The 16924-nt window shown below is 38.9% G+C and overlaps 1 protein-coding gene across 10 annotated transcripts in view; it reads left to right on the top strand.

The window, feature by feature from the left end:
- LOC127453294 (phosphatase and actin regulator 4B-like) overlaps window positions 1–16924 on the top strand; it is a 66059-nt gene that overhangs the window by 24045 nt on the left and 25090 nt on the right. For 8 of the 10 annotated variants that reach the window (XM_051719572.1, XM_051719582.1, XM_051719575.1 and 5 more), the window contains 2 exons: window positions 15922–16092; window positions 16733–16813. In XM_051719572.1, coding sequence (XP_051575532.1) covers window positions 15922–16092; window positions 16733–16813 — 252 coding nt within the window. Of the gene's footprint in view, window positions 1–4550; window positions 4835–11182; window positions 11794–15921; window positions 16093–16732; window positions 16814–16924 lie in introns of those variants that run through there. The other 2 variants (XM_051719577.1, XM_051719578.1) reach the window with 2 other exon arrangements.

Genomic DNA, 16924 nt, shown 5'->3' on the forward strand with positions numbered 1-16924 from the left:
GTTACTGCAGCATAAGCAAATTCTATTTTAATCCCCTAATTTACATAATGTTCCTATCTCAAAACCTAAAATCAGGCTGGACATGTTTTGTGCTTGTGTTTCTATTTGAATGACAGTTTAAATGATGGTTGTTTTGATTTTTCTTCCTGAAGACTAGTCCTTACAGTCTATTAATTATTGAATGTGCTTGGCATGAGAACAACTGAATAATCTTCTGATGAATGTTGGATGAGAGAGAGCACTGAGACTGATATGAATTTTCCTAAAATGTTTGTGGGTCTTATAAAAGTGGAGCAGGGAAGTCTTTTAATGAGTGTAACATTGAGGAAAAAATATATATTAGCAGCATACAATTGTTGTGCCATAATGCATACTTGACATCTCTTGACTTGAATCTCCCCCCAAGGTGTGGCAAGAACTGAGGTCAAACAGACATTGAATTAAAGGTGAATCAGCTTTGGGAGACTTTGTTTTATGGTCTTATGTGTAGCCAAAATGAAGTTCAGGATTATGTAATGGGTTTAGCCCAAAGTATACTGTCTGTGTACAGTTGAACGCAAGCCTGTCAAAGTATACTCCATTTGACGGTGCGCGCATAAACAGGCGGTTGGCGCATGCACGCTACGACTGCTATGAGACAGCGGACATAATCTCTTTAGGAGTTTAGACCCATAAAGATGGCTTTATATTCCTTCAGACTCGAGTTATACAAATGCATGTATCTCCTGACCTCCTCACACACACGCTCTTGACGTGCATATCTGTTGTTGTTTTTTCCTTTGTCTCCTGTTATTTACTGGCGATTACGTCATCTTCTAGCGATTCTTTGTGACAGCAAAGGCTCATGTGAGTATTGCAACCTTGTGGATCTACTAATTTGTGCAACTAATTCCAAGCGCGTGCGCATTCTGTGCGTTCAAAGACACGCGTTTCAGAAAATGGGGCTGCACGCGTTCAGTGCTCGAGCACTCTGTTGATGACGAGATTTGCGTCATGCGCCCTGTACAGCTTTCGCGTCTGACCGAAGTATACTTTGGGCTTTAGGGCTTATGAACGCATTACCAGCAGGTTCGTAAAGACTTCTTAAGGCCCAGGTATACTTAGTTTTTGCGTTTTCCGAATTGCCTCGTGCCTGGTCCACTGCGTTGCCTTTCTGAGTATACTTTTCTGACCACGAATGAATAGGAACTCGTTCAACGCATGCGCACTACAACTGCTTTGTGACAATCTTTTAGTAAAGTCAATGTACTAAAAGACAACACGCACAGCCGCTTTTGAATGAGAGAAATCGTAATGCTGACTAGTTAAAAGAACCAGGCACCTTTTTGATAAATAAATCGCCTGTCAGTTTACTCAAGGACATGCCTGAGCATTAGCTGGACCAGCCTGAAAATATAATTTTTTCCCCCTGTGACCTCAGCTAATGAAACACAATTTACAGTATAATGCCATTGTCAGATTTTACTGCTGATTTGAAGTAGCCTATGTCTTTTAATTGTAATCTTGACCAACTGTTTTGGTGATTTCAGTCTTTTCTCATTCAAGCTGTACCATAGAAAATAGCTGCTCGGTGGCATTGTGAACATGGCTGTCGAGTGATCTGACTTGCCTTAAAGGGACTTTGTCAACTGTGCTCCATGGAATTCCATCCATAGGAGCCATTCAGACATACTGTATGCATTCTTGCATTAAAAAGCTCAAATTGAACAGTATGCAGGTGTCTAGATGAGTTTATTTCTTTTAACTTAATAGAGCATCTTAAAAATGTAGTGGTCAAAGAGATGTCCGTCTAGCACGTTTACATATAAAAAACAAGTACAGAACAATGCAGATAGACACCAAAATGCATTCAGTGTAAATAACCCCTTTAGCCGGTGCCATACTAGCCAATTTTTCATATAATTTTTAGGTGTGAGCTTCATTAACAAAAGCGCCGGCTAGGCTGAGGGAGACGAAGCACGCATTAGTGTCTGTCAGCGGGAGGTGTTAATCACTTGACCGTTGAGACTCCCTGCTGAGTTAATGGATTCAAAAACTGAAAAAACTCATCAAAATGGTTAGAAAAAACATTCAGTCACAGAGGCGGGGTCTTATGTTCTTGTCAAGTGACCAATGAGATTTTTTTTCTGAAGAACTGACAAGACGTCAAGCTGTTCTGAATGTTTTCATCACACTCAGCTGAATATCACCACAAACACTGATTGTAATCCATAGTGATTCTGTCATCATTTACCAACCATTTTTCCTACCTTTTTTTCCTACACTAAAATGGCATCAGAAAGAAGAGCCACAACAGTCTGCTTTTACTCACTGAAAGCTGCAAATGGACGTACACGTTCTACGACAAGCCTCGAGGGGATAAATACACAATCACTTTCACAAGATAACTCCGTGAATCGCACACTTGGCTCCTATGGAGCATTTTTATTTGGAACATGGTGCATTTTTTGCTTTGTTCGGTTCATATAGGCATATATGAACGCAGCAGTCACACTCGGCTCCACACCAAAACAATTGATCCGAGACCACCTGGACAGAGAAAAAATCTGTAGGTCAGCTCTTCACTGTAATTCATCATCAAAATGCGGATATAGCATTTTGGCAGTTACAATGTTGCAATTAAACAAAAATTACAATATTATATAGTCAGTCTTCATGATCGCTTCTCTCTTTTGGATAGAAGAAGAACAGACACAAGTAAAAACGTGGCTTCACTCTTTCTGTGTGTATATGTGTGTGCAAGTGTATAAGTTTGTGTGCGGGCATGGGAGGGAGAGTGAGCTCAGTGACCCTGAGAAAAGGTACTTTTTAATGTAAAAATAATGCAAAAGCAACTAAGAACCACAGCGGAATATTTAAAGTTTTGGTCCATTTTAAAACATAAGCTTGTGAAAACGAACCAAACCATGAAGAAAATCCAACATTGTAACCATTTTAGCCCCTGTTCCGGAACAAATCATGCAAGCTACATTTCTAAAAACACCCTAAATCACTCTTACACTCAATTACAATTGTTTATGCTCACGCGGTACTCTTGTTGTTATTTTGGCGAGCTCCACATGACAGGGAATCGTAGAGAGAGAGAGCATTGTGGTGAGCTGGTATGTTTGTCACCTCTCCACCTTTTTGTAACAGCAAGTGTGTCATACCTCCAACTGAAGAGAGCGAGATCACAGTCGGCAAGTGAGACACTCTCGGCCAAATTCGAGTTGTTTGGAGTCTGCTAATGTGGCGTTGGCTTTAAGGGAGTCGCACACCGGACGCGTCTCGCAGACGACATGGCACATTCTAAAAGCAACAGTTTTCAGTGAAGTTACGGACAACGCAGCCGCTCTGCATCTGTCAGCGGCACCTAGCTATGACTCCGGAGGCTGCTCAAATTTCTGCCATGCCACGGAGCGCAACTTGCATATTTTCCATTAAATTCGACCCAAATCATTATCAAAGGACAGATTATTTACTCTAGTTTGTTAATTCTTGAAGAAGGGAAAAGCCTTGGTGATGTTTGTGTATACTGTCTGCCACCTGATCCGCATCGACGTGCCCTGTGTTTGATACCGGTGCTGTGTCCTGTGCGCTTCTCGTCTGGTGTGCGACTGCTTGTAAGCTCTTAATCCTTAAAATGCATGATCATGGGTGCTAACCAAGGAGCTGGAACATTTCTGATCAGAAAGAAGAGTTTGGTCCATGACAGGTGAGCATCTAAAGTGGGCTTGTTTATATGCACCAATGAAATCTAAAATTCTGGGATATGTTTGGGATATGATTGCTCTGTTATATAAATTATATAAATTTACAGCTGAATGAAAAGTGGTCTTAGACTTTAGGAAATGGGATTATGAGTGTGGTCGGCTGAAGTCGAGTTACATATCTACACACTGTCACATTCCTGTTCTCTGCTAATGTACTCTGTTGGATAAAATTGCATTCTTGAAATTCCTGTGGATGAAGATTTGTAAGTACTCTCTGCTCCCTGCAGAGGGCAGAAGTCTAGATCAATTGATTGTTGTGCATATTTTAGTGGATTCAATCTCCAAGTTAAAGAGAGGGGAAATACATGTAATGTTTCGACTGTCAACTATATATTTACCTCTTTAATCTAGAGCACAAATCTTAAAGAGTGCATTATAGTTGAAGTTAGTTACATCGTGTGCTCTTTGTAATGTCAGAAAGGCTTCACAAATCTTAGAAGAAATATGCACCAGCATCATGTTTTTAGATGACTCTTCTGATGATCAGTCAGGTGTCAGTTCCACTTCCTTTTGAATTCTCCATAACCACAAAGTCAAACGCCCATCCAGTTGATACCATCTCTCCCTAGGCAGAACTTCCCTTTAATCCCTTGCCTTTTTTCTTTGCATTTCATTTGAACACATACGCAAGCGCACACACACATTGCACTTTGACATCTGCTTTAAGGAATGATAGGCGTTCATCGGCGTCTGCACTGATCTGCTTTGCAGGCTCATTTATGAAGCAGAGGGAGTGAAAGTGGGATGGAGGGGAGGGTCCCATGTGGGAGAGAGAGGGGGTGGAGAGTTGCAAAAGGAGGAGTAGAGGACGCTGGAAGGAAAGAAGGGCAGTTGGCATGAGATCCACTCAAGGAAGAAACAGAAGAGTGAAGAACATTGGTTTGGAAGGTGAAAGGAAGCATGCTGTCGATGCTGGGTGACAAGAAAGGGGTCCAGACCAGAGAAGGCCTGAGTTGAGGAAGCTAAGCTGCTGTTGGGGTGCACCTGGGCAGAGCTGCAGACTTTGAGGCCCTTAGGGGGCTGGAGCATGGGACAGGCCTTTCCTTTAGAGACTGCACCTCAAAACGCCTGCTCACACTTGGGTGAGTCGAGCACACAAGCTTTGCAAGCATTACCTTAGCTTGACTTCAACGCAGCAGGAACTGGTTATGACTCAGCAGTGGGTATTAACTGTGAGTGGACGGGAAACAGACATAGAGAAGGGCAAAATCTTTGAATTGAGATCTATGCCCAAATTCTTCAGCATTCTCCAAGTTTTTTTTGTCCTAGCTTTTACTTAGGAATGAATTGAATGTTACAGTGGGAAGATGAGAATTCTGAAGTATCTTCTTGTCCTTGAGGTGTTGGAGGTGGTTCCTCCCCAACCATGGAAAAATATAGTGCCATTCCATTGTCTAGTTGTTCATGCAATGTATGGTGAAATATAGAAATGAAAGGCTTAGAAAAATGAAATCATGTCCATCTGTCTCCTCTAGTGCTAAAACCAATTAATTCTAAACAAATCAGGGTAGTCTAGCCTTCCAGTTTGAGCAGTCTATAATCCTATTTTTTTAAAGGAAGGTCATGAATCAAGTCTTCATCAAATTGTGGATTAAATAAACCAGGTAATAATGGGTCCCATTCAATTTAACTTTTTCATCCATTAAGTACCATTAACCAAAAGCACAAAAGCAGTAGTATGAGTAGGTTGGTCCCTCAACTTAAGAACATATCCTCACAAGATTCCTAGAGAAAAAAATTAAAAGAGGAACTAAAATACCTAAAATTATTTAAGTTCAGATAACTAAAAAAAAGGGTGAAATAAACAGTAAACGTAAAGAAGGCTTAATGCACAGATTCGATCTTTTGACCATATTCCATTTTTATTTGTCCCGCCTGTTTACATTCTCTAAAGACATAAACGACTGTGTTTACTGACTGAGTTGTTCTAGTAGTAGTCCTAATAAGTCACTAATGTGAGAGGCAACAAACATGCCATTATTTTACATGCCACTGTTCTTAGAAGTTTCGACATCAAAATATCACAAAAATTGCCTAGAATTAATTATTTAAAGGAGAAGACGACTTCCATGAAGAATTCCCATTCAAGCATTCATTCACAAACCTAAGCACTATTAATTGGTGATTTTACAACTGTGCCAGCTGTCTGTCATCACTGATAAAGGTAATTAACTATACTGGTTAAGACTTTATTCCAAAAATAATTTTAAATGCTCCATATAGTTTGCATCTATTCAGAATATTCCATTACACGTGGTTATGGATAAACTAGGGCTGTGAGTTGATTAAAAGAAATGAGCTAATTAGTCATACTGTTTTCTGTGATTAATCGTAAATTATGGTCCATGATACAGTACATTAAAACAAACATTAAAAAATCATTATAAATATATGGATTTACTTTATACTTCGTCTCAAAGAACTTGCAAGGAATTGGTTAGTCATCACTTGTTTTACTTATTTAAATACTGAGTTAGAAGTAGAGTTAATTAGACACATTTTTTCAGGCTTTAGTCTTTGATACAAGTATATGTATACATGGCATAAAATAAGTGGACATGTTGCAATTACAATATAATATGGGCAAAATCTATTGCCGTTTTCCAGTGGACTTTTTTTAATAATAGGATCAAATGGGCAGATTCAATTGAAAATGTATTGGCAAGAGAAACTTAAGTGTACATAAGTTTCATATATAAAACACATATATAAAGCATATTGAATGCTGAAGTTTAATTTGTTAAAGTTTAAAATCTCAAAACTCATTTCCTCTGGCTGCCATTCAGTCTCAACAAGTGCTGGCTTCAGCTGCTGAATGGCCTGGTCCTTCTCAGTCTCTATCGCGCACGCACGGGTCTCACTCACGTGGTTTTGCTTTTGACACTGGTACAGAAAAAAGCGAGTGAGCGTTTTTGGGCGATGCAAAAAGATACGGCAGCTTGCCCGTTTCTCTCATACTCCTGGTTCACTGCTTGCGGGTGAAGTCTCCATTCTCCATACAGTAAATCCGCTCACAAGTTTATTATGCTGGGGACATAATAAATAATAAATAAGCATGCACTGCTCCACACAATCATTTTCTGAGCTAGGATGTGCAGTTGAGTCGAGCGTGTGCCTCCTGAACATTTATATATACCAATTTTAGCCACAGTAAGTGAGGGAAAACATTAGTGAAATTTCTCCCATTGTACAAATGTGCCTGGGTTTGTCCCTGGCAGGCAGCAGAATCTTAAACCCCACCACCACCCTAATCAGAGCCTGTAAGGCTGAGTAGCCTGCCATGAACAACGCAAGACACCATTCTCCTTTTGCGTGAAGTTTCAGGAAGTAAAAAAAAAAAAAAATGCACAATGCATTAATTTACATTTTTTTTTACGTTAAACTAAATAATAATCGCAGAAATTAACATGTTAATTTTCCTAGCCCTAGGATTACCTGAAACAGAGTCTTTTACCACTATTCTCTTCTGGAAATACTAGAGAGGCTCGCTCTTGCCATTTATGCTCGTTCTATTACTGCTATTCTCTTCTGAAAATACTAGAGAGGTTTGCTCTTGCCAATTATTCCTTTGCATTTCGCTAATTCTGCACTACACTACATTTAACTTAATAATTACTGATGATATCCTCCTCATTATGGTAAAATATGTGTGCCCAAAATCAGCCTTGAGTGTATCATAAAACTGTCTGATAGACTTACAGGGCTTTCACCTATTTGTATATTGATTTATGCTCATTTCTTTTCAAGTTTGAAAGACAACGCAGCCGCTTCTCGCTGCAAATGCATGCTTGACATTTCACAGTTGCTTGAATCACGTATCTCCAGAATAACATTGTTATTAGGGGTGTAAAGATTCACTCATCTCACGATTCTGTTCGGTTCACGATACTGAACTCACAGTTCGGTTCGGTTCACAATTCTTTAAACTAAGCCTGAGTCAAGAAAAGTTAAGATTGAACTTTTTTTTATTATTATTATTACTTGAGACATATGCAAAACAGTTCCTTTTAAAATTAAGCTAAAAGTAATGTTCTTAAAAGTGCTAAATGATCCTTTAGGGACCTACAAAGACTAAAAATCAGCCAATGGTGACACCAAATGGAAATATTAATAATGATGCTTGCCAAAAATAAGTAATTACTGTATGTTTGATACATAATATGCTGCTGACACACTGCCACTGACTACATACATTTAAAATAGCATTTTTCTAAAATAATATTGTCTCTGATTGCATCTAAGTATTAAAAAAAAAACATATTTAATGAAAGTGCATGCTTATCCAGTTAAATACATAATATACTGATGAAATCAAATCAGACATGACATTTGACATTAAGATTATATTCCCCCATAGCATTATTATATATGTTATTCTGCATTATATAGAGTTGATTAATATAGCTCTATCATTAATCCTCTGTAAACTTGTAATTTTCTCTTGCACAGTTAGAGCTGATCACTCTTGCACTTAAAATGGACATTCGATCCCTCGCGCTGAAAAGATGCGTCTCTCTCCTGGTTTCAGTTTCAGTTTCCACAGTTTCAGCAGTATCATCGTACAACACCTGTGGCTGCTAGTGTGCAATCGTATTTTAGGGCTCCTTGTGTGCATTGAAGCAATTTCCATTTGTATGCCCACGTTACATAGGCTTAGGACGTTGCTCATATTGGATAGAACAGATGCTGAAATAATTAAAAAAAAAATATTTTTAAACCTGTCCCATCTCCACAATGCACATAGAGTAGTCAAATTTTTTAACCATGATGTATCGTGCAACGATAAACCGTTACACCCCTAATTGTTATACATGCACAGATTAAAATAAAAATCTGTTTCAGACGATTTTAATGTCAGAATTACAAGGAGAATCAAATACGAGTTTAGACGCAAATCAGATGTCCAGATATCGGATATACAGTATATCTTATTTAAAACCATATTTAAAAAGTGGCTCAGATCAGCTGTGAAAAAATATAATCTCATTGGAGAAAAAAGATAAAAAGATAATGTTTTTGCTGTTTACATGCATGCAACAAAATCTGATCTGTTCGGCACAAGTGTACTTTAAATCTCTTTGAATAAAAGCATCTGCTTAATAACTAATTACTTAAACCAGTAACTTTCCAAATATGGCCTTTTTTAGATTGTTGAAGCATTGCTCAGCTGATAGGCCTGTATCATCTGGCTGACTTCTTGCTGTGTAGCAACACAGAGGACAACAAACAGAAGTCAGAAAAGAACAGAAATCCTTTACTGATCATGATTTTTGCTTGTGGAGTGTTTGTAATTCAGAATCCTTATGTAAAAGAATATTAACGTTGACTTTGAAAAAAGCTTTAAACCCAAACTCTTCCTCCACGTTGTTGTGATTGATCATCTAAGACATGCTTCTACATCTAGAAAAGGAATAGATTAAAGCTGCCCTGTTGACCTTGTGTCAAAAGACATTGATCTTGCTGTACATAACATTTCCAGCTGCCCCACCATACTGTGATTCTTCTCCAACATCAACAAACTTCGAACATTGTTTATTTATGAAGAAACGCCTCAAGTCTGAATCACCATGATCTCTGCACTGTTTCCCTCAAATACAGGGTGTGAGACACCACAGACAGTGATGGAAGACAAGGAGACGAAGCACAGCTGACATTCAGTTACTGCACAGAGGAAGCAATCAAGTCTGTACAGCTCCTCAGCCAAATGGCACGGCTAGGGTTCATGTCACAATACAGGCTTCTTTGTTACCTCAATGGGCCCTGCTCACTGTTGCTTCTGCAGATGCTGTATTCATTTACAGTGGGGTCTCCTGGAGGCAAAATGTCAATTCGCTGGAAGCATCGGAAATTTAAACCCCTTCAACAATGCGCCCGATTCGAGCTTAACCTCAAACAACTGCAGTTCTAACTTTCATTTTTAATTCAGTCTTTTCCCTATTAGGCTTTTTTCTTGGATTTTTCAAGTGCAGCTTAAAGAAGCCTGCCAAACAAGGTCATCTCGGATGAGAGCCTGTAGTTATTTGTACCTATCCAGCAATGCATGAGGGGGTGTTGTGTAGTGGCAGAGCATTGATTTTGGCTCCTAATGGATTCTCCCAGTGGAGACAGACTGTTACATAATGAAGCAAGCTGCTCCAGGCTGCAGCCTGCCTTATTTCCTACAACACAACTGGCTACCCTCTCATCTGCACAGGATATAGTACATCCTACCCCACTGGCTCTGTTGTTGCATATACATGCATCCATATACAGTACATGTGTGCGCTCCAGCATGAGCAAGAGATTCATGCATACACATGCAGAATACTCAGTTCACATGTACATTTCATATGTGGTTCTACGTGTGCCAAAGAATGGATCTGTCATGTACGCATCTTTAAAGCCATATGACACATTAATATGGTACTATAAGCCACCTCTGTCTGTTTCACAGATGATGACTTTCTCCTTTACTGTGTGTGGTAAAAATGCTTTGAAATTACTGTGGTTGCCTATCCCACAGAGGAAACTGTCAACTTCATCTCTCTTTGGAAGACAATTGGATTCTGTTTAGATGTATGTGATGTGGGGAGGCTTTATAAAATGGTTCTGAGTTCTCAACATTCTGCTTAAGTGCTTGATATCACAGATCAGTCTGGTTAGGTAATGTAGCTGAGAGGGCCCTTCAAATCACTTGTTGAATACAGGGTAAGCCGAACTCATTATGGTGTAAGTAGTTGTTGCCACATCCTTTGAGGAACAGTTGAGCAGCTTTTCAAAGCATTGGGATCTTTCTACGAAAAAAAAAGAATAGGTCCAGCTTTAACTTTATTTGGTCTATCAGCATTCGTATCCATCTGTCTGTCTGTCTAAACTGACTCAAATCAGACTACATATCAGAAATTGCGTGTTATTCCGATGTCTGCTGAAGTCCGGTTTCCTCCGTACACTCATTCAGTATGCTTAAATGCACTTTAAAGTTCAGTTTCAGTCAAACTTTTGAAATAATTTGTCTTTTAAAATGTAATGGAAACAGTTTAGTCTGACTGAAATCATACCAGATTTTTGAAGGCGGAATAACAGACCTAGATAAAGTAATTTTAGCCTAACTTTGTCCACCATGTATTTAACACATTGGCCAGAGATGTGATGTGCAACGTGCCTATAACACTTCCTCAGCTGACGTCCTTCCTTCAAATACTCGATGCATTGTGTCATGTATACTTGGACAGACAAAAGACTTTAGCATGACAATAACTGTGCATGTAAACATACTGACCGCAATGGACAACGGGAGGGGGTCCTCTCTGTTCTCTTTACCTCTTACTCTCTTCCCCCACTCCCTCCCTGTTTCAGGATAAGGGTGGAGTGCCATTTCCTCCTTCTGTTTCCCAGGCCTCGCCCCCACTCTGTTTTCTGAAGCAATCAGGGTCTCTCCCTGCCATTAATTCACAGCCTCAGCACGGATTACTCTTCAAATACAACTCACTCACCGCACTCTAAGTGACATCTTTAGCTTCACATCGTATCATTTGGATTGCTGTCTTCCGGATCTGTTTCCTTCTACTTCACTTATCTCTGAGCTGTTAGTGATGCCTAATCCATGAAGGGCTAATATCATGACTCACGCTCATGCTCAAGTTTAAGACAGCTGGACAATATCTGTGCAATACCTTGTTTGTGTCAGTGGACGTGTCAACGAGTGAAAATCTAGAATATCTCTAAAGAGTACTTTCAGGTTCATGGATGTTTAGTCGACTGCTAGTGTTTCTCAGCTCTCTACGTGAGCAGATTTTTCCTGATGGACTCTCAATGTGTCGCTAGGAGACACTTCCCAAGTGCTCAAGGAACTTTGAGTTTTCACAACTTTGAGTTGTGATACAGCCTGTCCCTCAGATATATGGTTGGGTGTTCAGTAATTTTGCACTGTGGGAATAGTGCTTTTGTTTTCCGTCCAGGTTCACTTATTCTCTCCTTGACTGGGGACACCAAGAAAGACAGCAAGTTAACATTTCTATGGCTTGCTGCTTCCACACAAGTTGCCATGGCAGCTGGAGTCCAGGTAGACTAATCCATCTATTCACTGGACCTTAGTTTCTTTCATCTGCTGAACTTTGCCAATACTAAATCTTTTTTCTTGCCTGTTTTGCCCCCACCCCCGCCCCCCCCCGGCTGAATGTGTGAGTGAGTGTTCTGCCACTGACAGTGGTTTTAGGTGTTGCCCGTTTGATTTTGCACATCACTGTTTTTTGTTATCATTTGCCACCCAGCGCAGGTCTCACAGGACATCCTGTGTTTACTTGGCCTTTTGCTTTACCTTCATCTCTAGGGACCGACCATCATCTGGCATCTTATGTGTTGTAGAGGTGTTTGAAAACTACTGATTTGGAAAAGCATTTGTTTTGTTTGTGAGTAGACTTTTAACCCACATAAACAGTAAGTTTTAGGGTCATAACTAGCAGTCATCTGAAATGGGTTTTTCAATGTCCAATTATGATTTCTAACAGCTAATATAATGATGATGTGTTTGGGCCGGACAATTTAGGGCTGCACGATATATCGAATTTATCAAAATATTGCAAATGTACAAATCACAATATGCATATAGCAAGGGCTTGCGATAACGGAGTGATTTTAATATGTTAAAAGGTAATGTTCAAGGTGACGCAGATAGCATAGAATAGACCTGGATGCGTGATTGTCACTCGGTGCGTGTGCGTGCAGTGTGCATATGCGCCGATCCCATGTGTGCTCCGGGGCTTGAGATTTTACCCATTCATTTTCTCCACTGACAGTCCAGCATTAACAGACGGCTCAATTACATGAGAGAAGACACATTTCAGTAAGTTGTACTGTATTTTTCAACATACCCTCTGATGTTCATTCATTCGTGCTAAAAGTGAGAGAGAGAGAGAGAGAGAGAGAGAGAGAGAGAGAGAGAGAGAGAGAGAGAGTTGTGCCCCGCTCTGTTTGAATGGGCAGCTACCATGAATCATTCCGTGAATCATTCCGTGAATCATTCCTCTCAGTCTCAAGTTAAGCATGGACTGAGAGCAGGTACACTAAACCGATGTGAATATCTATGGCAAGCACTTCTGTCCAACATTTTTCAAAACAGAAGTCCCACATTGTATTAACTAATTATGAAATAAATATGAACATGAATTACAGTGTAAAAATAAAATAACATCTTTCACCATATCCCACAATATGGTGAAATTAACTTTATATTCATATGCTTTTTACAGAAAAAATACAAATATTTAAATTTGAATTTTAATATCTGAACATAGCTAATTGTAAAACTGTATAGTGTATGTAGTGAGTCTATATGCAATTTGGAACAAAAGACAACTGTGTTTATGATCACTGGGATAGACGGTGATTTTTTTTGTATTCCAATAAACTTTTATTTGTTTATTTGAGCGGTGGGGAATCCGAAGTTCCATGCACACCGATGACGTCATCATTAGAATATCGCATCGAATATCGCATTATCCAACAACTTATCACATTTTTTCCTCCATATCGTGCAGCCCTAGCACAATTAATTGAAAAAAATAATAAAGATTGCAATTATAATTGCCACAATTAACTAATCTTGAAATGTGTCAATTATGGAATTCTTTGTAGGTATACTCCCGTTGTGCCAAAAAATTCTATTCTATTTGAAGTTTGATCTTTAGCAGAGATTGAGCATCACAGATTTCAGTGCCTAATTTATTCAAAATTTGAAGAACAGTTTTGTTTTTCATGCTACTAAAAGGACCAATGTGAATTTGACCGTTTAGGCACTGTCTTGAGATACCAATGCATAAAACAGAAAAAAAAAAAAAAGTAATTCAGAACACAGTTCTCAGATTGTTTTGGATATGTGGCCTACATAAAGAATATGGCATGCAGATACACCATACATAAGTATTTTAATATAAAATTGTATTAATCAAATTTAATTGCAGTTACAATAGCAATTGGTATAATTGACATATGATTTTTCTTACAATCGTGCAATCCTATGATGTGTGAATACATCCTAATGTCATTTGCTGTCATTAAATTGTATAGATTATACAATTTAATGATAGCAAATGAGACCCAGCAAATACAAAAACATGCTGTCGATTACCAAAGAAAATAAGATATTATCAGTAATGGACTTGGAAGCCTACAAGGCAATCATGCAGCACTGGAATTAATGTTAAAAATATACAATCACACGGTTTCAACATTTAAAGACATAACTCTTAAACATTATACATGTTAGCGTATTCAACCCAAAATAATTCCATTAAAGGCACTTATTCTGTACACTACTTACACAGAATTCACCAAAAAAATACTATAATATCCATTGTCAAGGTTGTCCAGTTTATAACTGATAAAACTGGCCAAATATCAGCCGGTTAATCAACCTTTGTGATATATCTATCTATTACTAGTCACAATCTTTTATTGTGGAATCAATATCCATCATTATAGGTTCATTGCTTTCCTTTTGCTAACTGTACCAAGTACCAAATAGGACACCCAGCTTCATCATCAGCTTTCAAAAGAGTACAGTGAGGCCGGGCCTATTCAACTAGAAAGTTCAAAGCCACGTTCAGCACCCACTTGAATGGGCCAAAGATGTGAGATTGTGAGTCTCTTGGCAGTGCTGAACCTCAGTGGAATGTGAGTGTGTCACATGGGACAGCAGTGGCCTCAGGCCAGCTAAGCATGCTGAGATCTGATTGAGGTCCATTCTGGGGATCCGCTGGCCTTCTCACGAAAGCCGCCAGAGAACACTCAGTGTTGGGGTTTAAAACAACACTGAATCTTATGAGGCTCAGCAGTTTACTATGTTTTGATATTGTGGTTGGAGAAAGGTTGTGGTGTCAAATAGTTTGTGCGTGATGGAGTCCAAGGATCCATGCCAGTGCACATGCCAGAAGTACACAGCTGCTCTTTGAACATATCTGCGACAGTATGTTGTATTATTGTGCACATTTCGTTAACATATGATGGCACAATATTATAATGTTCCCTGTTCTGACACATTTTATATAATGTGCTTATGTAAACTCTCTACACAAAACATCAAATTTGAATTATGTAAACCAGTGGTTCTCAGCTTGCTACAGGACTTTTTTTTACATTGGACATCAAGATGTGACTCAGCAGAGTACTGAAATTATACATTGTACAAAAGTGAACACAAATGTCCTTAAAGTCAAACACTGAAATATATTAATCGCACAAAGCACATTTTGCACAGGTCAGCGCAAACCACGCATATACTTCCTGCAAATGAAACCGTATTTAACGTAGTCTGGGTTGTATTTCCTTTTATCTTGCATAGTTTTGTTCATGGATTTGTTATGATGAATGCATGTCACTAGAGTTTGGCAGATAGTGGATTTTGCTGATACAATAACTAAGGTGGTTGAAAAGACTAAAAAAAAATGATTAATTGGCCGATAGTTTTTTTTAAAATGTCGATTTATAGAATCTTACAATTTATAAAAGTAAGTCTTTCCTTACTATGATGGGCACTGCCATAGAGGCTAAAAGAGTCTAAAATGAATAAAATGCCAAATATAGTTTATTGTCCATCAGAATATAGTTTGTTGTCGAGCAGAAGAAGATTTGCTGCATAACGCGGGACTTTTAAATATATATACGTTTCAAATGCACCGGGTAATATAATTTTGAAATGATGGAGACCGAGGAACAACTATCTGCAACAATCGACCTAGATTTTTGCAGATTTTCAGTAGCTTCAAAAAGCAACTATCAGTGTACTTTTAAAAGTCATGCAACCTGTCCTGGCATGGCATCTGCCAAATTTGGCTAGCCTCTAGCTTTCTTAAGTGGCAGATGAGTAAGTGGCAAAATGCTGTAGAGTTTGATTGGACACATGTTCTTTGACGTCAACTTCAACATCAAGATATGGGAAGCCTGTTATACTCCCTTTAAACTTTTATAAACTTATTTACTTTGCTATCCTGTCTATGCATGCTTGTATTGCCAGCTGAATTTTATTATTTGCTTTTAGCTTTGTTTTTTTCCTGGTGTCTTTGTTTTTTACCACTTAAGAACCACTGATGTAAATCATCTGACCCCAGGCCTGTCTTAAGCCATTGATCTGCCCTGCTCTATGTCTTGCGATTGACTGGACAGCCAGGAGTCTAATTGTCTGTCTCTCCTCCAGATGATGAAGATGACCATCAGCAGAGTACCACAGGGAGTGAAGGGGGCATGGCAGGGGACGGCACCCCTCCCCCCAAGCGTAAGGGCAAGTTCTCTACCCTGGGGAAAATCTTCAAACCCTGGAAGTGGAGGAAGAAGAAAAGCAGCGAGAAGTTTAAGGAAACTTCAGAAGGTCCTTTGTTCTATTCTCTTGTGTGAAGGAAAATATTAGTCTTGTTGTAACCTTTTCTTCACTTTCCTTCACGTTTGTTAATGTGTGTTGTCTTTCCTTTGCTCATGGGAATGTTGTTTTAGGGTTGCTTGATCTTTTTTAGTGGTATATGAACAATAACCAGCGAATATCAATATCCAGTACCCTAAATCCATAAACTCTGAAGGCATTCATCATCTAAGATCTTTGCAGAAGATGTATTGAAGGGATAGTTCAGCCCAGTTCTGTCATTATGTACTCCCCCTCATGTTGTTCCAAACCCATACGCTGTTATTTTTTCTGTGAAACACAAAAGGGAGAATTTTGAAGGATAACAACTTAAATTTTGGTCTTTTCCTCTCACAAAACTTGTTGTATGACTTCAAAAGACTTGAATATATCACGAGGATGACATACATGATCATAAACTTGTGTGGAAAATAGTTCCAAATTTCCCTTTTCTGCTTTAATGTAAAATAACAGCATACAGATGACAGAAATGACAGAATTTGTCAAGTGAACTATTCCTTTAACTTTTTTGGTTCAAAATCAGTATGTCATAGGTACCAGTGTTTAGTCTTGAGTTTCTCTTTTATAAACTGTATTTTTGTTTCTTCCACAGTTTTGGAAAGAAAGATGTCGATGAGAAGACCCAGGCAGGAACTGATTGAGCAGGGAGTGCTCAAGGAGCTTCCTGAGAATGGTAGGAGATTGTGTGTGTGTGTGTGTGTGTGTGTGTGTGTGTGTGTGTGTGTGTGTGTGTGTGTGTGTGTGTGTGTGTGTGTGTGCACGCTAATTTCTGAGAAGAACATGT

The sequence above is a fragment of the Myxocyprinus asiaticus genome, chromosome 15, assembly GCF_019703515.2.
Source record: "Myxocyprinus asiaticus isolate MX2 ecotype Aquarium Trade chromosome 15, UBuf_Myxa_2, whole genome shotgun sequence".
Lineage (NCBI taxonomy): Eukaryota > Metazoa > Chordata > Actinopteri > Cypriniformes > Catostomidae > Myxocyprinus > Myxocyprinus asiaticus.